The 25,347-nt window shown below is 39.4% G+C and overlaps 1 protein-coding gene across 9 annotated transcripts in view; it reads right to left on the bottom strand.

The window, feature by feature from the left end:
• Positions 1 to 25,347, bottom strand: part of Nrg3 (neuregulin 3) — a 1,117,568-nt gene that overhangs the window by 139,073 nt on the left and 953,148 nt on the right. For 4 of the 9 annotated variants that reach the window (XM_039095031.2, XM_039095027.2, XM_039095030.2 and 1 more), the window contains exon 4: positions 4,563 to 4,589. The exons of 2 other annotated variants lie outside the window; for them this stretch is intronic. In XM_039095031.2, coding sequence (XP_038950959.1) covers positions 4,563 to 4,589 — 27 coding nt within the window. The remainder of the gene's footprint in view (positions 1 to 4,562; positions 4,590 to 25,347) is intronic. 3 more of the 9 variants (XM_039095033.2, XM_039095032.2, XM_039095028.2) reach the window with 1 other exon arrangement.

Raw genomic sequence — 25,347 nt, forward strand, 5'->3', positions numbered from 1 at the left:
GTTGGGGTGAAGAAGAGAGGAAGTTATGTGGGTGTGGGTAGAGGGGGCTTGAAAGCGTGGAAGGAGGGAAAACTGTGGTCGGGATGCTAAAAAAGACACTGAAGCTTATTTCCCTGTGAAAGTATTACATTCCAACTTCATGACATTCTGGGAAAGGCAAAAAATGATTCAGGATTGTCAAGTGTTGAGAAAAGAAAAGGCAGACATGGGGTGATTTAGGGCAGCAAATTTTTTAAGCTCATGGTAACAGTGTATGTGAGTGGACACTGTAGTAGCACTATCATTTTACAGAAGAAGGGAAGGGTACTCTGGTGAAAATCATGGACTTGAGGTGAAAGGTACATGCAGGACTATCAGTGATAACACAAAAACCTCTCCGGTGGGAAATGAAACAACTGAGGGGCTGTGCACATATGAGAGGTATACCAGATGACTCTGAATTTCTACTATATTTTGCTTTGAGTTCTGTAAAAGTAAATTCCATTTAAACAACTCTTCTATCACACACACACACACACACACACACACACACACACACACACACACGACAGCAAAGCTAGCATAAATACATAGTCTTCCCGCCAACTGACCATAAAACTGTTGATATACATATTGGTACACCTTTGCTTTCCATATGAATTTTTATTTAATAAACTTATTATATCATTCTTGATGGAAAACATTTTATCCATATCAATTCTGTAATCACAGGTTTAATTCGAGATATTTACTTGCAAAGCCGCAGACATTATTTTACTATTTATATTCAGCTAAGTGTGTAAGTGGACATGTAAAGTAATTAAAACCCATTCTCTAAACCCATCCCTGCTCTGAACTAGCATTTACACTTGTCATCATCTATCTGCGTATAAAACATTCCTCATACTCCAGCTTACTGATCAATGCCTTCCCTTCAAGGCAATATGTATTTCAGGAATCAAACAGTCACACACTGAAAACTCATTTTCTGTAAGACTTTATACCTCTGATTTGACTTTTATAAGACTTGCTATACCCTTAGGCTTGAAGGTCATATAGGTGAACTACACACTAACCTGTTATTTTATTGGATCACAAATGACACTTCCTCTAATGAGTAATCACATAGGCTTTTCAATATACATTTATTTTCACCATGCTATATCCATGTCAGCAATGCTCCAAGCCTCCCGATATGATGCAGACTGGTCTATTTCTCTTACAAAGATGACTAGTACTTCATATAGCAATTTTGTTTGCTGCGTTGCCACTTTGCTTACAGGATCTAAAAGGCTCTGACCCTACCACCAGCTTGCGTGGTGATTCCTGTGTCTCCAGGTTTTCTGTTCAATAGCCATAGGACATCCATCCCCAGATTCTGCAATCGCCAGAGCCCAGTAAAGCAAATTCCTTTAGCCATCAGACTTTTTTTTCTCAATATGACTTTGAGGGTCTTAAAGTCCTCACAACTCCACAGATACCCTGCTGCCATTAATGAATGGGGAATGCTAAAATCTTACTTTTCTCACTCTCATAATCACCATCACACAAGGATGCTCATTGCGTTCTGTAGCTTGTGTTAGTCTCTCCCTCTAAAATTTCTCAAACAAGTCTTTCTAGAGCTCTGACATCCACAGTCTCCTTGACTCCATTTTTTCTGAGTAAAATGCAAATCTTACATGAATAGTCAAAATGTCCTTTCCCATTAAAAAAAAACTACTTTAATTTTGTTTATACATACAACATTATGGATCTGTACTCGTGGCTCCTAAATAACTCGTTTTCTTATGTCTAACAAAAATTCTGATTCTTTTCACATTCCAGGCTTTTTATTATGGTATAAATTACTAAAACGGTTTTGTTTGGTTTTTTCGCAGAGTCTAGGATTGTATTTCCTAGTTACGGTTGAGGAATAATGGAGCTAATTGATAAATTCTAGGGAAAAAATCTATTAAAACAATAGTGATGTGAGCCATTTTGGACCAAGTATCTTAGGTGAAAATTAAGTGCATGTTTTGAATCCATATGCTAGAGGCAGATGACAAGGTAAACCGAGGAAATATTGAAGCCACAGGAAAGAACCAGCCTAGGTCACCTAACCACTACATAAGTGAAAAGCAGTCATTGGTTGACTAGAGCCACTTGACCTGGGCAAGAAAATTAATACCTGTCAATATGCTGCTTCTTTAGCTATAAATAATAAACTCTTTCCCATTGATACAGAATTTTGAATATAATAAGCATTTTGTGTCTGACTTCTAAAACCCTAGTTTTACGTTGAGCAACAGAAATATCTACTTATGCAATGGATGCCAAACCCTATGCTCTCAAATCTTGACTTCCAGTTGGATTTGTTTGTTTCTCTCTGTTTCCCTATCCTCATAAGCAGGTTGTGAAATTTCTCCTTTCTCCGAACTTCTTCTTCAAGACATTATCCATCAATACCCAAAGGGGTTTCTGTTTTTTCCCCTCCATCTTTATTAAATTGGGTATTTCTTATTTACATTTCAATTGTTATTACCTTTCCAGGTTTCCAAGCAAACATATCCCTAACCCCTCCCTTTCTATATGGGTGTTCCCCTCCCCACCCTCCCCACATTACCGCCCTCCCCCTAACAATCCCGTTCACTGGGGGTTCAGTCTTGGCAGGACCAAGGTCTTCCCCTTCCACTGGTGCTCTTACTAGGCTATTCATTGCTACCTATGAGGTTGGAGCCCAGGGTCAGTCCATGTATAATCTTTGGGTAGTGGCTTAGTCCCTGGAAGCTCTGGTTGGTTGGTGTTGTTCATATGGGGTCTCAAGTCCCTTGAAGCTCTTTTAGTCCTTTCCCTGATTCCTTCAACGGGGGTCCCGTTCTCAGTCCAGTGGCTTGCTGCTGGCATTTGCCTATGTATTTGCTATATTCTGTTTGTGTCTCTCAGGAGAGATCTACATCCGGTTCCTGTCGGCCTGCACTTCTTTGCTTCATCCATCTTATCTAGTTTGGTGGCTCTATATGTATGGGCCACATGTGGGGCAGGCTCTGAATGGGTGTTCTTCAGCCTCAGTTCTAAACTTTGCCTCCCTATTTCCTCCCTAGGATATTCTCGTTCCCCGCAAAGGAGTTTCTTACTCATGGTACAAATTTGTGGAAGCACCTCAATTTTGAATATTTTTTATTTCATCTTAACATACTTTGATGCTAGCCACCCAGTTCACAGTTGAACTGAAATCTCGGTTAGGAAAAAAACCACAGTTTCATTGCCCTTCTTGTGTTTTAACCCGGTTTACCTACCAGTGTTACGAATATGCTATAACATAGCAGTTTGTCTTCTCCATGATGAAATAGTGATATAGCAGAGAACTAATGAGCAAAGTCACGGAACAAGGAAGAGAAATTCTAATACAAAAATGGATCCACTAAGCCATATCCCTCATACTTCCAGCAATATAATCAACTTGGCATCTTCTCTCAAGTAGGGCATCCTAAACTCACATTTCTATGTCTAATCTCATAAGCGTTTCCAATGAATGTTCTCCACTGTCAGCATGTTTCCAGTAACAGCCTACCTCCTACCTGAAAACACAAACAGTGAAATTTGCACTCATCCTTTAGAGTCTTGTACTGCAACTTTCCTCATCTCTTCATTTCATGCATTGGTTGATATTCCATTGCAAACACTTACTGGTTTTTTCACACACTTCTTACATCTCAGAAGTCTAAGCTGATATCATCATCTTGCCTCAGTAGAATTAAGATGCTTTGCCCAGTTTATCTCTAATAATCTGCCTTCATTTTTTTAACTGAGACTGGATAAGTATGGTCAGAATGAATGGGCAAAAGAATGAATGAGTGCAAGTGATTTTGTTGAAATTCTCTGAACAGAAAAAAACACAGATGAAGCAAGCACTCAGATCTACTTTAAATAAGAGAAAAACACCCGGAGCTTAAAATTCACATGGACAGAATTTGAAAAACCCAAACTCAAATGTGGATTTTCTCAGTTTCTCTAACTCTTTACTATTAAGTATCTTCCCATATTGAACTTTATAACAAACATTTCATAACTTGTAATAGATTAAAAATTATCTCCGATTATTAATACAATTGTCTATGAGTACAGAAAATAAAGTTCCATGGAGAGATGCTAATATTTTCGAGAATGTGTCTGAAATTAAAATATTTAACAATCAGTTAATAATACTTTAATTATGTTAATGGAAATGGGTACATATTTACAGTACAAATTAGTGTTGATGCTAAACTATACCAACACAGCCAGGTTGTAAGAGGAAAAGGGATTTTAGCAGAAAACAATGATACCGAGTTTTGAAGTGCTGTTGCCATGTCTGTTTTCCATTCGGAAACACTGTTCTAGGGGCTCTTCCTAGTTTTGCAGAATTTCAGATATGCTGACCATTATACCCCCTACTGGATATGTGATTGAAACTTTAATCTGAGCTGTTACCTTGTGCAAAATGGACTAAAAGATTTTTTGACAGCTGGTAGGACCTAATGAGAGATTTTTACTATAACCAGATGGAGGAGAACACTATGTACAGTAATCTCAGAATGCTTAAGGAGTAAATTGTTTTCTCTTACCCATGAATTCAATCCCCAAGTGGTCTGCTACATCAAAGTCAGCATGGAAGAAGGGAAACAGAAAGAGAAATGGGTTAGAAATAATCCAAACAAGGATATCAATGCTTGTAAGACCATCCTTCTAAGGTCCAGAGTATGTCTCTTACTTATTTTACCTTAGTAGATGAAACTTGGAGACAGCCAACATTAACAGCTTGTGGGATTGTATTTAATATTTATTTTCACAAAGCTTATAAATTATTAGTTGGCCTTTAAATGGAATAAAATGGATAGTGAAATATACTAAATAAAACTTTAAGAGAGTGATCAAAGATTTTCTAGTAAAGTTATTTTCATAATCCATGATATTCATCACAGATTCTTTTTAGATTAAGGTTTTGTTCCACATAAACTTATTTGCACCTCTACATAAGAATGAAAAAGTTCCAAACAGACTATAATGGGGTGTGCTTCACTTTCACACACAGAAACTGGAGATTCTTCCTTGCACAAATTATATGAGTTTATTGTACTCCAGCAACGCCGATCATCATACATAGGTCACAAAGTCTTGGGCAGATTGAAGACACAAATACAGAGAACCTGACCCATAAGCCCCATGTTTGCTTGACTTAAGAGCTCAACCAAGCAAAAACAAATGCCAAAGATGTTACCATCTGCCCACCCACAGAGAAACAACTGGTCTGCCCACGGTCAGCAGAGTACCAAACTGTTCTTGGCTTATTTGTTTAAACTGTGTCTTCTTTCTTTCAGTTGTTGAATCCTGTCCTCACTCACTTTGTAAATTCAATCTTGCCTAATGATGATTTTGTTTACCCAAGTCTTTGTCTGCACTGAGAATAAGTGGGACCAAAAAGTGCTTGCTGGTACTGTACTTTTCTTTCCAAATTAATTATTGACCTCCTTTTAGATACCCACTGTTTAGCTAACAAAGCATTTCCATTTAAAAATGTATGCAAAACTACACATTAAAATTAGTGCATGTACACACACACACAGAGAGAGAGAGAGAGAGAGGGAGAGTGAGAGGGAGGGAGAGTGAGAGGGAGGGAGAGTGAGAGGGAGGGAGAGGGAGAGGGGAAGGGAGAGGGAAAGGGAGAGAAGAGGGAGAGGAAGAGGGGGAGACTGTTTTGGCATTTTAGTTATTTTATGTCCTTAATTCACTGGTCCTAATTAAGTTCATGAAGTTTGCCTTCACCTCTACCACCACCATCACCACTACCCCCATCATAACCACTGTTTGCACAGCTCTCCCATCACACTAGTCAGAAGCTATGTACTTTAATCATCAGCATTTCTTCCCCTCAGCGACCAGCAACCTTTTTATTCTGAATCATTTCAACTTGCCTACAGTTCACTGGAAGTGATGAAAATTTATGTAAATTACAAAATGTCTACTTTCATGAAGAAAGATGGCAACAGTGTTTCTAGAACACAGATTTATCCCTTTCTCCTCACAGCAATTTTTCACTGATTGCACTGTGTTGATATGTATTTTCTTCGTTCCCTGTACATTTTGGTGAAGACAGTTTCTTCTCAATGAATTCAATCATCATCGTTGGGAGACCACCGAGTAAAATCTCTGGTCGTTCCTCTTAGTAAGTTTCACATGAAAAGTGTGCACTGACAGGAGAGGCCAGAGACAGAAATACTGCTCCTAGGCAGGATGAAAGTTGCTATGTGAAAGAATGAGATTTATAGGACCAATCCATGCTCACGATCTTCTGCAGACATGAAATCCCTGGCTGTGTGCTCTGGAAAGATGGACAAGGTACTGGATATACAGAATTCCAAAGTAAAATTTGAGATATATTAGCTATCATGAATGTAATTAAAACACCTGCAAGGTGATTAAGAAATGGCACAATGGGGGTTGGGGATTTAGCTCAGTGGTACAGCGCTTACCTAGAAAGCGCAAGGCCCTGGGTTAGGTTCCCAGCTCCAGAAAAAAAAAAAGAGAAAAAAAATGACACAATGCATTTGCATAAGGACAGGAACAAAAGTAAATCAAGAAACAGCAATGGTTTAGATATTAGGAAGAGAGGCTCTCGAGGGTACCACAGGCATTCACAGGCATAAACCTGAAATGAGAAGGATCCTAGCTTAAATTTGATTGAAAAAAAATTTCTGATAAAGCCTACATGGATCAACATTAATCTACAAGACTGTTTTGCTGGCCAGTGCTTAACTGTGTCCATTCTGCCACACCCTAAGTGATTGACCTATGTGTGTGAAAAGGGATATAGACAACCAGGCTTTGTGAACAGACTGAGCTAGGATGTAAGCAGTGTGTTGATACATTGACAGTCAATCTGAATACTTTGCAATCACAAGTTCCTGGCCAGCATCATAGACAAATAACACAACTAAAAAATGTTCAAATTCTGAAAATTATAAATAAGAGCCTTGGTTAAAAGAAATCCATGTTAATATAAAAGTTATAAGCTCCCTAGACTTAATTTCATGTTTGCCCCGGGTTTTATCAAGATAGGTGTGGGGATAGGCTTGATTTCTATTACAAATGATGTAACATTGCATATGTTAGTACTCCTAACACTTCTTGGGACTGTGCCTCAGGGACCACAATCTGTATAAGTTTAGAAGTTCTAAAAGCTAGTCATGACCTTGGTGTGTAGGTTTAGATAGTGTCCAGATTGGAATCCTGATGCTAAAGACTTAGTAAGACACAAAAAAAAGGAGTTGAGAATTACTTAGGGCTAAGGCTATCTAGGTGCTGCAAGGGCAGCACAAGGACATCTGCTGTTGCAATACAAGGCTTATAGAGAATTCAGAACTGCCATTCAGGAGTAATTAAAGACTCCATGAATAAACTTAGAGAAAGGTTAGACAAAAGGCAGACAGAGAAGCGCATCAGGGATGGTTTGAGAGCTGGTTTAGTAGATCTCCTTGGATGACTACTCTGGTATTTTCCCTTATGGGACCCTTCTTAGTTTTGCTTCTGCTTCTGATTATAGGTCCATGTGTGTTAGAGAAACTAGTTAATAGGTTTGACTCCTACAAAAAGATAGAGACGCTCAACAAGGTTGGTTTGAGTCTTGGTTCACTCGGTCTCCCTGGATGACTACCCTACTCTCTGCTATATGGCTGGGCCATTACTAATAATTTTCTTGGTTTTAGTTTTTGGACCCTGCGTGACAAGCAGGTTAATTGCTTTTGTTACAAATCGAGTGAGTGCTGTGCGGTTGATGGTTCTGAGAGAATAGTACCAGTCAGTTAGGACAACTGGTGAGACCAAATACGAGACTTGATATCAAAATTCTAAGATTAGAATTACTTAGTAGAAGAAGAGGGGAATGAAAGGAAAATTATACAGATTTAAGGTTTAAAAATATGAAGTTAAAAGAGTATGTTTCAACTCAGGACTAAACACTGTGAAAAGCAAGTCCAGGCAGCCCCGCCCTGCCGCTAGAACTAACAGACCATAAAAGGAAAGGAATGCAGAACAGACCAGGAGTACCGGACCTGACTCACAGGCCACCTGTCAGGAAGAGATAAGCCCCCAGCCCCCGACATCCAGGACGCCCCAAACCTGCCAATGTGTGTAGCTCTACCTTATTACCTCATCATGTGAAATAGCCAATCATATGTGAACATGTCTATGTGCCTCGTTTGAATCCACCAATCCCCGTAACTATACATCTGCTTCTGTACGCCCGCTTCTGCTTCCCCAATCCCTATAAAAGCCCCATGCTGGAGCTGCTGGGCACGCAAGTCCTCCGAAGAGACTGTGTGCCCGCAGGTACCTGTGTTTTCCAATAAACCCTCTTGCTGATTGCAAAAAAAAAAAAAAAAAAAAAAGTTATTAGACTTTCCAGCAAAGCCCTCTCTATCTTTTTGGGTATTGAAGGTAAATTGCTTACTAATTTTTATGATGGCCTTATCATGGAAACTGACAAGGTTTAATATACAAATAAACAATCAGTTTTTATTTAAAATCTGTAGCTCCTGCTCTTTCACAACCCCCCCATGCCACTACCACATACATTGCTTATTAAAAATGTTGAACACTGAGATCACTATTTATCAGTTTGAAGATACTGACAGGCTTTGGTTCACGCAGAAGGATCACTGAAAAGCCTTGGAAAGTGCACGGCAGAAAAGCAATTAATTTTGTTATTTTAGTCTTACACAGAACATAAACCACACTATTTCTCAGAAGACTGTGTTGATTATTTTTGAAGGTAAAAGGCTTGCCCGAAGACGCTCAGGCCTGCAGGAAAACATCAAGAGGAGCAGAGTGAAAATTAGTCCATTAATAGTTCACTTATTCATTCCCTTAAACTGATGAGTACCAAGAACTGCTCAGATCTTAGGATGAACTAAGAGCCACATGGCTCAAGTCAAAGACATCTGATTTTCCCTGAAGCATACATGGATATGTACGGTTTGAATATTTGTAATACCTCAATCAACTTGTTTTAGAATATCCATACCCTTTTCATTGTTTGAGAGTGTTTGACTTTTACCCAGCACTCAATGCCCAAGAGATGATATAAGAATGAGATGAGTCTATAAAATAGCCAATGCGCGCACTGTAAAAGGTATACATGGGAGGGTGAACCAAATGTCCTCAATCATACTTCATACAAGCAAATATAACTGCAATTGAGCTCAGGTAGCCTGACTCTCAGTCTTCATTGATCCAATTTACAAATGTCTTCTCTCTAAAGGAACAGCTGCTTTTTTTTTGCAATGTCATGAGGAAATGAGATCATTGGGGATGAATTATTTAATCCACTTAAAGGAGTAAGTTATTTTCAAGCACCCTCGAGCATCCTTGAGTATCCTCCAGCACCACTTACTTACTGGTCACCCTTTGTTTGTTGATGAAAGGCCAAAGAAGAATTGGTTGAAGGGGGGAATATAAAGGAAAACAACTGCTTCCTGTCACCAAGGAGCCAAACTCATACTATTAATATTTTTTTATTAGTTACCAGGAAAAACATTCTGTAAGGTGAAGGTGATTTGGTTATTTTTTTATACACAGCAGTGCTAACAAACTTTTGTTTGAAAATCTGCCAAATATTAAACTAAATAATCTTAAACTTGGAGTAATATTTAACAGGTGCCCACTACTCTGCCCATAGACCTGAATGATTTCAGTGGCTTTAGGAACAAATAAGTGTTAGGAAGACACTCTGTCAGGTCAGATGTACTGAACAACATGTAAATTAAAGCCTGTGTCTACTCTCTTTCTGCTAAAATTATTTATTCTTAGTATGTAACATGATGTATTTACTAAAAGACGTTAATGTTATAACACAGAAAATTAAAAATATTCACTGTATTCCTTTCTTTACAGATTACCATTTAAATCTGGGACAAATACTGAAAATACAAGACATTGCTAATAACAACACTCATCATGAGGCCGAGATATGAATTACTCCCCCACCTAACCAAAATTCAAAGTGCAGATGTCTGAAACCAGTTCAAACCCTCCTGTCCAGGGACAGCAGAATGGCTCAGCAGGTGTCTTAGTTTCCTTAACAGTACTGTGATAAAAATGCCATGACAAAGTCTACTGAAGGGAGAAAAGGTTTACTCAGCTCACACTTCCTGAGTCACACAGGTCATCCTGATCTGAACGTTTGGCATCATCCACCTTGAAGGAACTGATCACAGCCATCCACAGTCAAGTACAAAGAGAATGGATTAGAGATTTAGATACTTTTCTTGCTACATATAATTCAGCATTGCCAGGGAGTGGTACCAATCTCTGTGAAAGCCTTCAGTTTATACCTTATCCCCCGTAGATATGCTAACAGGACAACTCAGTCTAAGCAATGTCCCTTAAGACCCCATCCGTGGTAATTATAGAATGTGTCAAGTTGATAAACAAACAAACAAACAAAAAACAAAAACAACTAACCATCAAAGTGAGTAAAGTTGCTTTCTGTCCAACCTAAAGACTTGTCTTTTGTCTACAGAAAGAACATGGCAGAAGAAAGAACCTACTCCTGCAAGTTTTTCTCTGATTTCAGTGTGTACTTACACTCGTACATCTACATAAACACATATGCATAAACTAAGTAAGTGTACAAAGAACTTTCTTGAGCAAACAAAACCTATTGTTATGTCAAGCACAGCTGGCAAAATCAAACCAACACTTATCTACGCTCTAAGTCTCTCTCTCTCTCTCTCTCTCTCTCTCTCTCTCTCTCTCTCTCCACACACACCCACCCACCCACCCACCCACACACACACACATACACCTCACTCACAGAGAGACAGACAGACAGACAGACAGACAGACACAAAGAGCACAAATGTTAAAATGTGAAAACAAGTTTTTAAAAAGAAAACTGCAACATTGGCTCAAGGTTTGGTGGCTGCTCCTAAAAGCACCTTGGATGCTTGTGAGAGAAGCAGTCCCTATGATTGCTCCAGAGGCAGCATTTTCCATTTTGGTAAGAAGGACTGTGCTGTCCAGGAGTGCCTATGGTTCTAGTGATCTCTGCCAACTACTGTACAAGGAAACACTGGTCATGTTAGTCAGGAGCAAACTACTTCATCACTTACAAAGCATGCCCATTACAAAGTGGTGCTTTTCATAATGCTTCTGTAGTCTGTCACTTCGTAAGTTTCACCTCTACATCGGTGTCAAGGAACATGTCCCTACTGTAATGATTTGAATCTGATTGGCCCAGGTTGTGGAACAGTTAAGTGGCGCGGCCTTGTTGGAGTAGGTGTGGCCTCAGTAAAGGAAATGGGTCACTGTGGTGTGGGCTTTGAGAGAGCTTCCTCCTACCTTCCTGAGGATGGCAGTATTCTCCTGTTTGCCTTCAGAACAAGAGATAAAACTCTCAACTCCTCCAATGCCATGCCTGCCTGGATGATACCAGGCTTCCTGCTTTGATGATAATGGATCGAACCTCTGAACCTATAAGCCAGCCCCAATTAAATGTTGTCTTTGTAAGAGTTGCCTTGCTCCCAATGGAAGGGGAAGCCCTTGGTCCTGCCAAGACTGAACCCCCAGTGAACGTGATTGTTGGGGGGAGGGCGGTAATAGGGGGAGGATGGGGAGGGGAACACCCATATAGAAGGGTTAGGGGGATGTTGGCTTGGAAACCAGGAAAGGGAATAACAATCGAAATGTAAATAAGAAATACTCAAGTTAATAAAGAGAAAAAAAATGAAAAAAAAAGTTTTGTCTTGGTCGTGTTGTCTGTTCACAGCAATGGAGATTCTAAGACACCTGGTAACACTCCAGGAAGAAAGAGTCCATTGGAACACAGAAGAGGAAATGAGATTTGTGAAGGTTATAAGTGAAGTCCTGAATATTCGCTAACCCTTCATGTCTTCTTTCCTCAGTCTTCAGGAGTTCTTAAAATCAGTTAGGATGTTCTAGTTTCACATGATGTAATAGTAGCTCATGTATTCTCCTCGCTCCCAGATGAGATTATGGGCAAGGTGAAAGAGGTCATTTGCTGAGGCAGTGTCAGATTTGTCCCCATAATGCAGCAAGGCAGGCAAACTAGAAAAGAAGTAGTTGGCATCAGAGGGTTCTGATTAAGGAAGAAAGTAGGGGCCAGAGAGTACAAGCAACCCAGAGACAGCTCTTTCAGTCTGAAAAGTAATATGTGAAATTTGCTGATTACACACATCTTTCATAATGTCAAGGGGTCAGAACACAGGTGAATTGTGTTTGCCGAAGGCTGCCAGAGCACAGAGCTGTGCCATTAAGGGAAAGAGACTTTAAGGAGTCATTGACAGAAGGCAGTGACAGGGGGCAGAGTGACAAGTAAACCTGAATCCCTCTTGTCAGGTCGGAGAACACGAGGGGGTAGTGGTGATGGTGGTGGACAGGGACAGACGGATCTGTCAAAGGGAGGAACATAATGCTGCAACAGGGAAATCAGGGAAGTCTTTGCCTAGAATCTCTGTTCAGTTCTGTCACCTGGCCCTAAAGAGAAAGGCAGGTTATCTCATTGTCCCATTCTAGCTATTTAGTGGAAGCATTAGGACACATTGCAATCTCAAGCTTCCTTTGTTACCTCAGCAAGTGCATGATTTCTATTTTCATCAGCACAAATATATTTTGTATAGAATTTACTCATGCTTATGAAGAAAATTTAAACATAAATATAAAAATATCATTAATAAGACAAATAGAAACCTTAGTCACTGCTCATTGGTAATTTATTCTATCTTTTCTTGTACCTCTTTTACATGTGTGAAGTAAGCTAAGCATCAAGTATACACATTCCTCTGTATCATAGACCTAGAAGACGATCTGTGCTTATGTTAGCTCAGAAAGCAAAGCCGTCTCTCACCTCCACTATTCTGGGACCAACAGCATTTCCACTGTTGAGAAGAGGCCATGACACCATTACTATAGCCAGCATCCCCACAGACAGGCCATCAATCACCAAGAAAGCAAAGGCACTCTCCAGAAAAGCACAGAGCCTCATTTTTCTTTCCCGGGGCCCTGTTACAAAGCATGACCTCTTTATCTTCCTTTTCAAAAACTCTGTTTCTGATTCTTCTTGGACACAGACATCTCTGTTGAACAGTCTTATAAGCAAAAATAAGACTATTCATTTGTGCTAAGGGAGAAGCAGCTGCACTGGAGATCGGGCCACATAGTCATGCAGTTCACATTTCAAGAGAAGCATTCTACTTCACAGCATACAATTACAAAACAGAGCTTCAAGGGCTAGTGAAGTCCTTGATGGGTAAAGACCTTTGCCGCCAGGCCTGATGATATGAATTCAATCTTTATATAGAAGGAGAGAACCAACTGCCATGGGTTGTATAAGTAGATGAACACACGCACACGCACACACACACACACACACACACACACACACACCCGAAAGATTCAAAGATTAACCTTGACCAATCATTTGACTAATCTACTTGTATGATTTTTCATGGGGCAGGATTTTATAGCATCCCCATTTTCCTACCGATGAGACAGGCTGACTCCATGACAGGATTCAAATTGGCAGTTCAGGAGATTAGGCCTAAAATCCTAGGCTACAGTCAGCTACTTAGAAACTGCCCCACCACCTGGCCTGAAGCGAAGACATTGGGTCAGCTAGAGTTTCCAGCCCTCACACCTGGTAAACTAGTTCTGGAACATTTCTAAGAGATAGAGCCTCCTAACCATAATTCCTCAACAATAGATTCTTGCCCCCAGCCCCTGATAATGGTTTTGGAATGTCCTTGAGAGACAGAGCAAGACAATATCATATACCCCAGAATTCCCCTAATGCATTTTTTTTTATTAACTTGAGTATTTCTTATATACATTTCGAGTGTTATTCCCTTTCCCGGTATCCGGGCAAACATCCCCCTCCCCCTTCCTCTTCCTTATGGGTGTTCCCCTCCCAACCCTCCCCCCATTGTCGCCCTCCCCCCACCAGTCTAGTTCACTGGGGGTTCAGTCTTAGCAGGACCCAGGGCTTCCCCTTCCACTGGTACTCTTACTAGGATATTCATTGCTACCTATGAGGTCAGAGTCCAGGGTCAGTCCATGTATAGTCTTTAGTTAGTGGCTTAGTCCCTGGAAGCTCTAGTTGCTTGGCATTGTTGTACATATGGGGTCTCGAGCCCCTTCAAGCTCTTCCAGTTCTTTCTCTGATTCCTTCAACGGGGGTTCTATTCTCAGTTCAGTGGTATGCTGCTGGTATTCGCCTCTGTATTTGCTGTATTCTGGCTGTGTCTCTCAGGACCGATCTACATCCGGCTCCTGTTGGTCTGCACTTCTTTGCTTCATCCATCTTGTCTAATTGGGTGGCTGTATATGTATGGGCCACATGTGGGGCAGGCTCTGAATGGGTGTTCCTTCAGTCTCTGTTTTAATCTTTGCCTCTCTCTTCCCTGCCAAGGGTATTCTTGTTCCCCTTTTAAAGAAGGAGTGAAGCATTCACGTTTTGATCATCCGTCTTGAGTTTCATTTGTTCTAGGCATCTAGGGTAATTCAAGCATTTGGGCTAATAGCCACTTATCAATGAGTGCATACCATGTATGTCTTTCTGTGATTGGGTTAGCTCACTCAGGATGATGTTTTCCAGTTCCAACCATTTGCCTACGAATTTCATAAAGTCGTTGTTTTTGATAGCTGAGTAATATTCCATTGTGTAGATGTACCACATTTTCTGTATCCATTCCTCTGTTGAAGGGCATCTGGGTTCTTTCCAGTTTCTGGCTATTATAAATAAGGCTGCGATGAATATAGTGGAGCATGTGTCTCTTTTATATGTTGAGGCATCTTTTGGGTATATGCCCAAGAGAGGTATAGCTGGATCCTCAGGCAGTTCAATGTCCAATTTTCTGAGGAACCTCCAGACTGATTTCCAGAATGGTTTTACCAGTCTGCAATCCCACCAACAATGGAGGAGTGTTCCTCTTTCTCCACATCCTCACCAGCATCTGCTGTCACCTGAGTTTTTGATCTTAGCCATTCTCACTGGTGTGAGGTGAAATCTCAGGGTTGTTTTGATTTGCATTTCCCTTATGACTAAAGATGTTGAACATTTCTTTAGGTGTTTCTCAGCCATTCAGCATTTCTCAGCTGTGAATTCTTTGTTTAGCTCTGAACCCCATTTTTTCATAGGGTTATTTGTTTCCCTGCGGTCTATCTTCTTGAGTTCTTTGTATATTTTGGATATAAGGCCTCTATCTGTTGTAGGATTGGTAAAGATCTTTTCCCAATCTGTTGGTTGCCGTTTTGTCCTAACCACAGTGTCCTTTGCCTTACAGAAGCTTTGCAGTTTTATGAGATCCCATTTGTCGATTCTTGATCTTAGAGCATAAGCCATTGGTGTTTTGTTCAGGAAATTTTTTCCAGTGCCCATGTGTTCCAGATGCTTCCCTAGTTTTTCTTCTATTAGTTTGAGTGTGTCTGGTTTGATGTGGAGGTCCTTGATCCACTTGGACTTAAGCTTTGTACAGGGTGATAAGCATGGATCGATCTGCATTCTTCTACATGTTGACCTCCAGTTGAACCAGCACCATTTGCTGAAAATGCTATCTTTTTTCCATTGGATGGTTTTGGCTCCTTTGTCAAAAATCAAGTGACCATAGGTGTGTGGGTTCATTTCTGGGTCTTCAATTCTATTCCATTGGTCTATCTGTCTGTCTCTGTACCAATACCATGCAGTTTTTATCACTATTGCTCTGTAATACTGCTTGAGTTCAGGGATAGTGATTCCCCCTGAAGTCCTTTTATTGTTGAGGATAGCTTTAGCTATCCTGGGTTTTTTGTTATTCCAGATGAATTTGCAAATTGTTCTGTCTAACTCTTTGAAGAATTGGATTGGTATTTTGATGGGGATTGCATTGAATCTGTAGATCGCTTTTGGTAAAATGGCCATTAGACTGGATAAACAGTTCTCCTAATGCACTTTAAATCACTCACTTCAGTGTCTCTCTATCTTGGTAATGGGAGACCCTAGCATACTGGACTTCTGCAGAATAAAACACTCTCTGTGTTTACATACAATTTGAGTCTGGGTATCATTCTTAACCAAATCCTGGACACTTACATCTCTATGTGAAGATGTTAGTAAAACTTTCTACTATGTAAAAGAACATTCCATTCAAACTTAATATTCCTTTTCTTTCACTTGTTACCCATGATGATCAATCTGAATGACTGAACTCGTATGGGTTTGTGCTCATGTAACACACAGTTAATCAGCTAGCTTCTTGGGATGCTTTGGCAACCTTCTCCCCTTTCTATGGCAACTTCTATATATGTCATAGCTTTCTATTTTAAATGTTAGGTTTGAAAGTTCTGCCACTGAGCCTTATTTAACAGCTGAAGCAATTAAGTTTCGGTGAAAATTGAAAGTTCAGATGTGTAGATTCCTGTCTTCTCTGGGTTGAATCGTCTTGTAAATCACAAGGTTGAAGGAGTCTTATGCCTTTTTCCTTCATTCTTTGAAAATCTGATGTATCTAAACAATACATCTTGATCATATTCACCGCTCACTACTTGTATTCCCTTCTCCCAGGGCTCTCATCAAATCTCTCTCCCAACCTCATGTCTTTACCTTATAATTCTTGTTTGCTTGAGCTTGCGGTGGATACTTGAGAAGGGGAATCCCCCTTCCCATGTTTGAACTTTTAACTGGTTTTGTCGAGAATAGAGTGGTGGGAAAAAGGGGTGGGAAAAAGGAAGCATAGGTATGGGTTAACCAAAACTAAGAATGTATGAAGAAGTATAATAAAAACCTACTAGTCTGTAACTGATTCGTATGTCTTCTGCATACACATCTCACTTGAATCAGGCTATCATTGAATGGATTTTCATCAGGACATTTTAAATCTTTCTATGATATGTGTTTGCATGTGGTCTTCAAGACTATATCAGTCAATAACTTAAATTTAAGAAAGAGTTGCAATATCTTGTTATGTTCCAAGGATTGAAGTTCCATCCATTTATGTCACTGAAGATATTCAGAAGATGCTATAGACATTTATAGATGCAAATATGTTATACTGATTATTTTCTTGTCACTGAACAAATTCCTGACAGGGACAACTAATGGAGTGGGATTTGTTTTTGACTTATGGTGATTCAGGTCGTGAGGGAAGTTTTAATAGAGAAAATTTGGAATATCATATTGGCATGAAGCATACAGACGTATCACATGTTGAAAACTACTAGCAAAGATATGGTATCCTTGGTTTGAGGAGATCCAAACTTGTGTTTCTTGGGTCTTTGGAACTGATTTGTGGGAAAAACTTAGAAAACTCTGTAGATGTGAATAAGAGGAAGCAGAATGTTGTGAAAGGAGTTTAATGCATAATGCCAGTGGGAGTCCTAGAGGTGAGAGCAATTGAGCAGTCAAGACTGCACTCAAGAATTCTCCAAGGGTGACCATAGCTCTGCTGGTGACTGGATTCGAGGCAGGTTCTATTATATTTTAGGAGGAAATTCATATATACTTTGTGTTCTGAAATTTGGTAGCAGACTAGCTTTATATGAGACACACATGAATCAATATGAGAGTCACTGAGGGAACGTTCTCTTTGGCTAAGACTCAAGGAAAGAGGACACCTGAGCAAGATCATATTTGACCAGCTGAGTTGAGTGGTTTGGGATACAGGCCAGGAGCATGCACATGTGTCCTAAGTGGGTTCAGCTGGTACACTAGGTTACTAGGTTATAACAGGATAGGACACCACACTATATACTTCAGTTGTTCTTGTCAAACCTCTTGCCTCCCCTTCCTGGGCGATTCAATTACAGGAGTGAACCACTAATTTTAGTCCTTGAAGCATATTCTTTCTGGTGTGTGTGTGTGTGTGTGTGTGTGTGTGTGTGTGTGTGTGTGTGTGCGCGTGCGCGTGCGCGTGTGCACATGTGTTTTAGGATTATCTTTTATTATTTTTAATTATAAAATAATTACATCATTTCCTCCTTTGTTGCCTCTCTCCAAACCCTCCTATATACCACTCCTTGCTCTTCCAAACTCATGGTTTGAGGCTTATTTTTTAAGTAGTACCTGTTACTATCAGGGGATTTTATTGGACAAGTTAAAGTCACCTGACTTTCTTTCATTTAGATCAATCTCACACTTAGTTCCCAGTCACTGTAGCTATGGAAGAGGAGGCTCCTGCATTAGTGATGTGGTAGACATTTTTTTCTAAAAATATAAACTTGTTGTGTGTAGAAGCATTGGTAACCTTGTACTTTAAATAGTTCTTTCAACGCAGAAAGCAATACCTGGGTATGTAAAGTTTGTTGCTGGAAAATCATGGACACCTTATAAAACACTCAGAGCATATTCTTTTATAAGTAACCCCTATTACAGGTTCCACACTTACGCCTACGGTATACTCTTCTACTGGCTTTTATTATCATTTTAATGCATTCCCAGTCTTCCCATAACAAACTACTCCAATGGCCCAAACCCTCTATTAGTAATTTTTAATTTTCTGAACATTTGCTTTCTATTATACAACTCTACAAATTAAAATTAAATTCTCAGAAAACAAAATTTTACACCTTTAATTGTAACTCTTGGGAATATCTCCATGCCATAATTATTTGATCCAATATCCTTTTCATGTCTCTCCAAATTTTCTTTAGTGCCTTTCAAATAATACATAGCGAATGAGTAACTGTTGGATTGATATTTTCTAGTTCCACTGTTTTTCTTATTGCAGATACACTACACTGATATTTCCTTTAACTGACTCATTTATAAGTTATATTATCAAGGGTATGGTATGATCTTCACTTAAACCATAACTATAATTCTCCAGGTTTTCTTAGCACTTTTGGATTTTCAGGTCCTTCCTCTCCTTCCCTCCTTTTTTTTCCTTGTGTAACTGTGTGTGTGTGTGTGTGTGTGTGTGTGTGTGTGTGTGTGTGTGTGTGTGTGTGTGTGTGTTTGGAGTTAGGTAACTTATTTCTCATTGAATTATATATCACCTCAGTAAGTGTGAGGAAAAGCCAAGTCCTGTTTTATGTCTTACTCTACAACCTCAGTCAATGTCCTCAGTAGAGACATCAATTGATATAAATGTTTGTATTTTGCTGTTTTCAGGAAAAGAATTTTAAATGCAGTGTCAACAGAATTACATAGACCATCATCCAAGGGAATCCTACTCTTACCTCTCCACAAGCCCACAGAGCAGGACCTATGGGATGAGGGAAGTTGCTTGCTTTACCTTCCAGGGCTGTGACAAATACCCTGACAACAGCAACTTTAGAGAGATAGTCTTATTTGGGCTTATAGTTTATGGATTAGAGTCTACCAGGATGGGGAAGGCATAGTAGCAGTAATGGGGGGTGGCAGCCTCAGGAGCAAGGAGCTGGCTGTTTATTCTGCAAGGGCATTCAGTTGCAGAGAGTGAATGGGAAGTGAAGCTAGGCCTAATGCCCATCTCCAGTGATCTACTTCCTCCAGTGAATCTCAACCTGAAAGATTGTACAGTCTTTCCAAACAGTACCACCATCTGGGAACCAAGCATTCATGCATATGATTAAATCGGGAACATGTCACTTTAAAACATTTGAGTATGAGCCAAGGGAATCCCTCCCCTCTGCTGCCTGGCCCAGAAGTGGGGAAGAAAGCATTGTAGGAGCCTGAAGGTTTGAAAATACCAGGAGAACTTGACCCATAGAATCAACTAATTAGGACTCATAGGGGCTCACAGAGACTGAATTGACAAACATAGACCAAGTATAGGTGTGAGCTATGCCCTCTGTATATATTTACGGTTGTTAGCAAGATGTTTCTTTGGAATTACCAACAATGATGTAGGTAATTCTCTGACACTTTGCTGAGGCTTAAGATTCTTTTTTCCCTCCTGGGTTGCCTTGTTCAGCCTTAATATGAGGGATAGTGACTACTCAGTCTTACTGTAAGTATTTATGCAGTGTTCAGTGAATATCCCTGGGAGGCCTGCTCTTTTTGTTTTGTTTCTTTGTTTTGTTTGTTTGTTGTTCTTTGATTTTTTTATTGTGTTTTTTGTTTTTGTTGTTTTTGTTTTACTTTTTGTTGGTTTGTTTGTTCTTTAGAGGAAAATGGAGGACAAACGAATCTGTGGGAGAAAAAAGGTGCAGTGAACATGGAAGAATGGAGAGAAGCAAACCTATGATAGGGATGTAATGTATTTATAAAAAACAACAAAAACCAACAACAGTGTGACTGCTCTGTCACATCACTGGTTGAAGCCTCTCTTCTGGGGATCTGAAATCTCTTATTTTTTTCTGGGCATCTGAGCTACTTCTAAAGTCTATAACTTATCTAGAAGATAGGAACTGTATAAGGCTCTCTCTGTGTGTGTGTGTGTGTGTGTGTGTGTGTGTGCGTGTGTTATACATATGGATGTATAACAAATACCTATGTCAATCTGCTTTTGAAAGTCACATATTCAGGTTATCTACTGTTTAACAATGTGTTTTTTTCAGAAATGTATAACATCAGGCAACTGGGGAGATACTCTGGCAAGTTTGTGGTTTCTTGGTGATTGTTTTGTTGCTTCCTTCTGACAAGATAACACATTCCAACCATGGCAAAAACAGGCTAATTTAATATTTAATGTTTTCTTTTATTGTAAAAAATCACTGGTGTGGGGATTGTTTTAAACTTTATGATTCTTTCATTGCATATTTCTATTACAAGGTTTAAAAGTCACATTAATTTATACTTATAAGCTCCTGAACACCTGGGAATACTTGATAATGAGCACAACAGAGGACATGCTTGGCCACTAATGGATTAATTTATTACTTCTGCAGACTTAAAATGTAGCAATATGATGGAGCCTTTTTCCCTAAATGCATAATCAGTTGAGAATGTTATTTGTCTCATTTAAATGCAAAGAACAATCTGTCTTTTTTTCCTGCTTCTTAAATCCATTAAGCAGTTAATAACACAAGGACTAATGTGAGCATCCTTTCTTTAATAGAAAAAAGGGGAAATTAAGCCCGAAAATCCTTCTTCCAATAATGGATACCTCAAAGCAGTTAGATTATTCTTAGCACTATGGAAAAATCAAGTGAAGTTCCTTTATTAAAATGATAGAGGAAACTATTATCTAATAATTAGTTGGGGACTCAGCTGAATCCATATAGTTTGAGTATCTTACCCTCTTTCTCTCATTTACTTCCTTTACAGTTTTGAACTGTTTATGTATTCTAGAGGCATGAATAGAAATGGTCACTCTGTTCGGCATGCTCTCAATGGGATAACCTTCCATGACAGTTGTGAATGTGAGAATTTAACTATTCATGAGCTTATAGTCACTTATATTATGATACCATAACTTAGAAAATAGCAAAACAAGAAGAGCCTATAATATTCTTGAATCTGGCATCTACATGTAAGACATAAAGAATCTGAACAACCTCCATTTACTTCGTGAAGTGTCTGTACTCACTTTCCAGTGCTGGGTCAACAACAACAACAACAACAACAACAACAACAACAAAAAGAGCAGCAATTTATTGGAGGAAGGATTTATTTTGGCTCACGTGTGTAAGAAGGCATGCAGTCCACCAAGTCAGGGAAGCACAGAAGGGAGAACAAGCTGTGGAGAACAACTCACATTCTTTGTGGAGTCAGAGGCAAGGACAGATGGTGCCAGCACTCACTCATTTCATGTTAATTTTCCATTTTTATTTACTCCGAGACCTCAGTAATGTGATGGTGGCTGTCCATATTTAGGGTAGCTTTTCCCCTCTCAGTTAAACCTCTCTTAAAGACCCCCTCAGAAACAAAGAGTTAATATCTCCTAGGTGACTTAACTATTTTAGCATCCTTCTTAAGACTCTTGCTCATGTAGAGTCTAAACTTCACAGAGATGAGATAACTGGCTGAAAACTAAAAGTACCTTCTTGCATTAAGTTATACCATTGTCACCTATAGAAAATGCCTATTTGTCTCCAACTATAAATTGCTTAGTAGGGCTCCAGCCCAATCAAACTCATCTATCAAGTCTTGTACATTCCTTCTTCAAGTTTAACACCCGTTCTTGCCTATCAGTTTGGTGGATCTCACTAATTGTTAGGTTCCTTTTAAAAACCAGACCACAAAGCAGTGCCTGTACACAGTGACTGAACTAGAAATGAGCTTGTCCTATGGGCTGTCCTCTGCTTATGTGTCTTACATTCCACTCTAGTTATTCTGGTGGTTTCTTATTGTCCTATCACCCACTGATGCCTGCAAGAAATTTGATAAAATTAGCATGCTTGATTGCTATTTGTATAATACATTCTAAGGTCACTCCTAGCACAGATGAACTATCTGAATAAATAAAATCTGCAAAGCTGCATTGATGAAAATTTTTCTCAGTGCTATCTTTGTTGCTGGTAGTTTGTCCTATCCTACCTATAGCTACTCCTTTGTTATTTTAGAAGAAAGAACAGGTGAGTTATAAAATCCCTTTTGCTGAGTGTATTAGAGTGAGTGAGGATACATGCATTCCATGTTACATTTATGAAGGTCAGAGGGTAACCTAAGATATGAGTAGTTGTTTCCTTTCTTCTTTAGGACAGGGTCTCTTTTGTTGTTTTCAGCTATGTGCACCAGGCTACATAACTGACAGACTTCATAGGATTCCCTTGTCTCTACCTAACTCCCACAATCCCCACAGAAGCACTACAATTATAGCTGCACACTACTATGCCCCCCTTTAAATGGGTTCTGGGGTTCAAAGGCAGGTAGTACTTCATGCTTATGTCCCAAGTGCTTTAACACAATGAGCTCTGGCCCTGAGCTTTAAAACCCTTGGCCCAGAATAAATAAAAATATGAATGAAAGATTTGTCACAAAGAGCCCAGACTCTAACGACTGCTTTGGATGGTACATTTTTTTTTCTACATGGAGCTAGAAAGTGGAAGCCTGCCAGAAGGCCTGAAAAGAAACCTTCAGAAATAAGCACAGATACTGCCGAATCATGCACTGCTTTTCTGACCTCCTGTTTCAATCAGAGGAGACAAGACTGGATTATCAGACAAGGTTCTCCGAGCAGTACTGCCTAGAGTTTCAGGAAAACCCCAGATTATTTTAAGGCCTTTGATCTCTGGCACCCATTTACAGTAGTCAATGAACTGTCCCCAAATGACCAGAGTAAAATATTTTAGGTGCACTAGAATATGAAACAGATATAAAAATCACTCTATTCCTCTCACCACATCAACATTATTGGAAACTATAAAGACTATAGAAGATGGTGAATTGATAAGGAATTTAATTATCGGGATAGAGAGTCTCCAGACAGGGCCACAGAGGGTCTAACAAACCACCAACTTTAACCCTCCTTTATTAACCCCAATATTTAGATCCTGGGCAAGCCATGCTTGTTCTTCAAATACAGTTCAAACTACAGTTGAGTAGTGTTAAATGACCCACCAGAAATTATAATGTTATTCTATCTATTCCAGTACACAGGAACTTGGAAAAGAAAATAGAGAATTCAAATAATAAAAGTAACACTAATGCATCTGCGACAGATCCATATTTTATTTTTTGTACATCTCTTATCTCAGTTGAAACCTGCAGCAACATGATGAAGTAGGAACTTTTATATTCCCATTTTATACTTGTACCTGATAAGAGGCACATAGACAGAACTTGGCTAGTTTCTATAGTGTGTAAATGATAGTGGCAGAATTTGAATTCAGGTAACAGCTTTCAGATATCTACTGTTTGAGCCCATTTCCCAAATGACCTGTTTGATCAGTGTCATCTTAAACTTTGTAAACTGAAATTTGTTTGTGCTACAATAGAAGATAATTCTGGAACCTATAGTGTTTCAAAATAAGCTGCAATTTTATTGCACTCAATGCTATTGTGCTATTTTATACTTCTTGTTCATGCAAACTTTCTTTTTCAAAACATTTTGTATCTTGTTCTTGGCAAATGGGATGTTAAAGTAGATAATGTGTGCAGAACTAAACAATTATTTAAACAGCAGATAAATCTTCAGCAAGATTTATAAAGTTTCTTGCTGTTAGATTTTTACTCTTGGATCTTTATGTGAAGCCTTGGTAATACTGAACCAAACTAATTTTCTTACCTGTTGTCAGGTTACTTTAGACTTTCCTTTTAAGTAATTTCTTGTCTTTGGTATATTGATGGGGAGATGATAACTTGCAGAGATTTAATAGAAAAAATAAATCTTATTTGCTCATCAGTGAGACTGGAATGGACAGCAGCTCACTGGGTCCAGATATTCAGTCAGTGGTATGAGTGACCAGTGGATTTTGTGGTGCTGATGGATTCCATTGCTTGGAATAACCACATGGTGTGACAAACCAAATTTTCCTCTACACCAACTTTATTCTCCACAGCATGGACATATTGTGCCTCTTTCTTAGCTGCCCCTAGTGACAAGGAACTTTCTGCAGCATGCTCCATCGAAATGACTTCGATTTCTGCTTTCTGGCTTATATTTCATTGCTACAAAGCTTTGCTAATCCTTCTCTTTCATTTTCAATCATGTCTACTCCAACTGACATCAAGCAGTCACTCATGCTTCTCCTTTATTAAAGAAGCTTCTGTCCTCAATGCTCTGTTCCATCTCTGTTCCTTGGACTGCTTCCTCACAGCAGCTGCAAACACCTTTATAAACAAGTCTCCCTGGTGGTGCTACATACTTCCAATCCTGTCACTCGGAAGTTGAAAGTAGGATGATCCTAAGTTTAAAGCCATCCTCAGTTATGCAGTGAAATCAAGCCGAGCCTTAGCAACATGGAGACATCTTAATAAATAAAATATATCTTGTATGAGATTTCTCATAAAAATAAAAAAGAAAGAAAGAAATCCTTAAATCAAATCACCATTGTATCATTTGTTTTCCTCAGAAATCAATCTCTATGTAGGAGTCAGCTGGATCCGAGTCACCACAAGAAAAACCGCAACATCAAAAAACCTAGGCTTAAAAGAGTTCATAGAGACTAAAACAACTGGCCTTGTTGTGGACATCAATGGGAGGAGAAGCCCTTGGTTCTGAGATGGCTTGATGCCCCAGTGTAGGGAAATGATAGGGCGGTGAGGTGGGAGTGGCTGAGTTGGTGGGGACACATCCTCATAGAAGCAGGAGGAGGGAGGATGGGATAGGGTGCTTTCAGAGGGGAAACCAACTAGGAAAGAGGATAACATTTGAAATATAAATAAGTAAAATATTCAATTTAAAAAAAATAAAGGCCCAGGAGCGGCAGGACCCCTGCCTGAGACACTGCCAGAAACCTGAAGGAATCAGACCAGATAAACAGTTCTCTGCACCCAAATCCCATGGGAGGGAGAGCTAAACCTTCAGAGAGGCAGACAAGCCTGGGAAACCAGAAGAG

Source organism: Rattus norvegicus, chromosome 16 (genome assembly GCF_036323735.1).
Source record: "Rattus norvegicus strain BN/NHsdMcwi chromosome 16, GRCr8, whole genome shotgun sequence".
Lineage (NCBI taxonomy): Eukaryota > Metazoa > Chordata > Mammalia > Rodentia > Muridae > Rattus > Rattus norvegicus.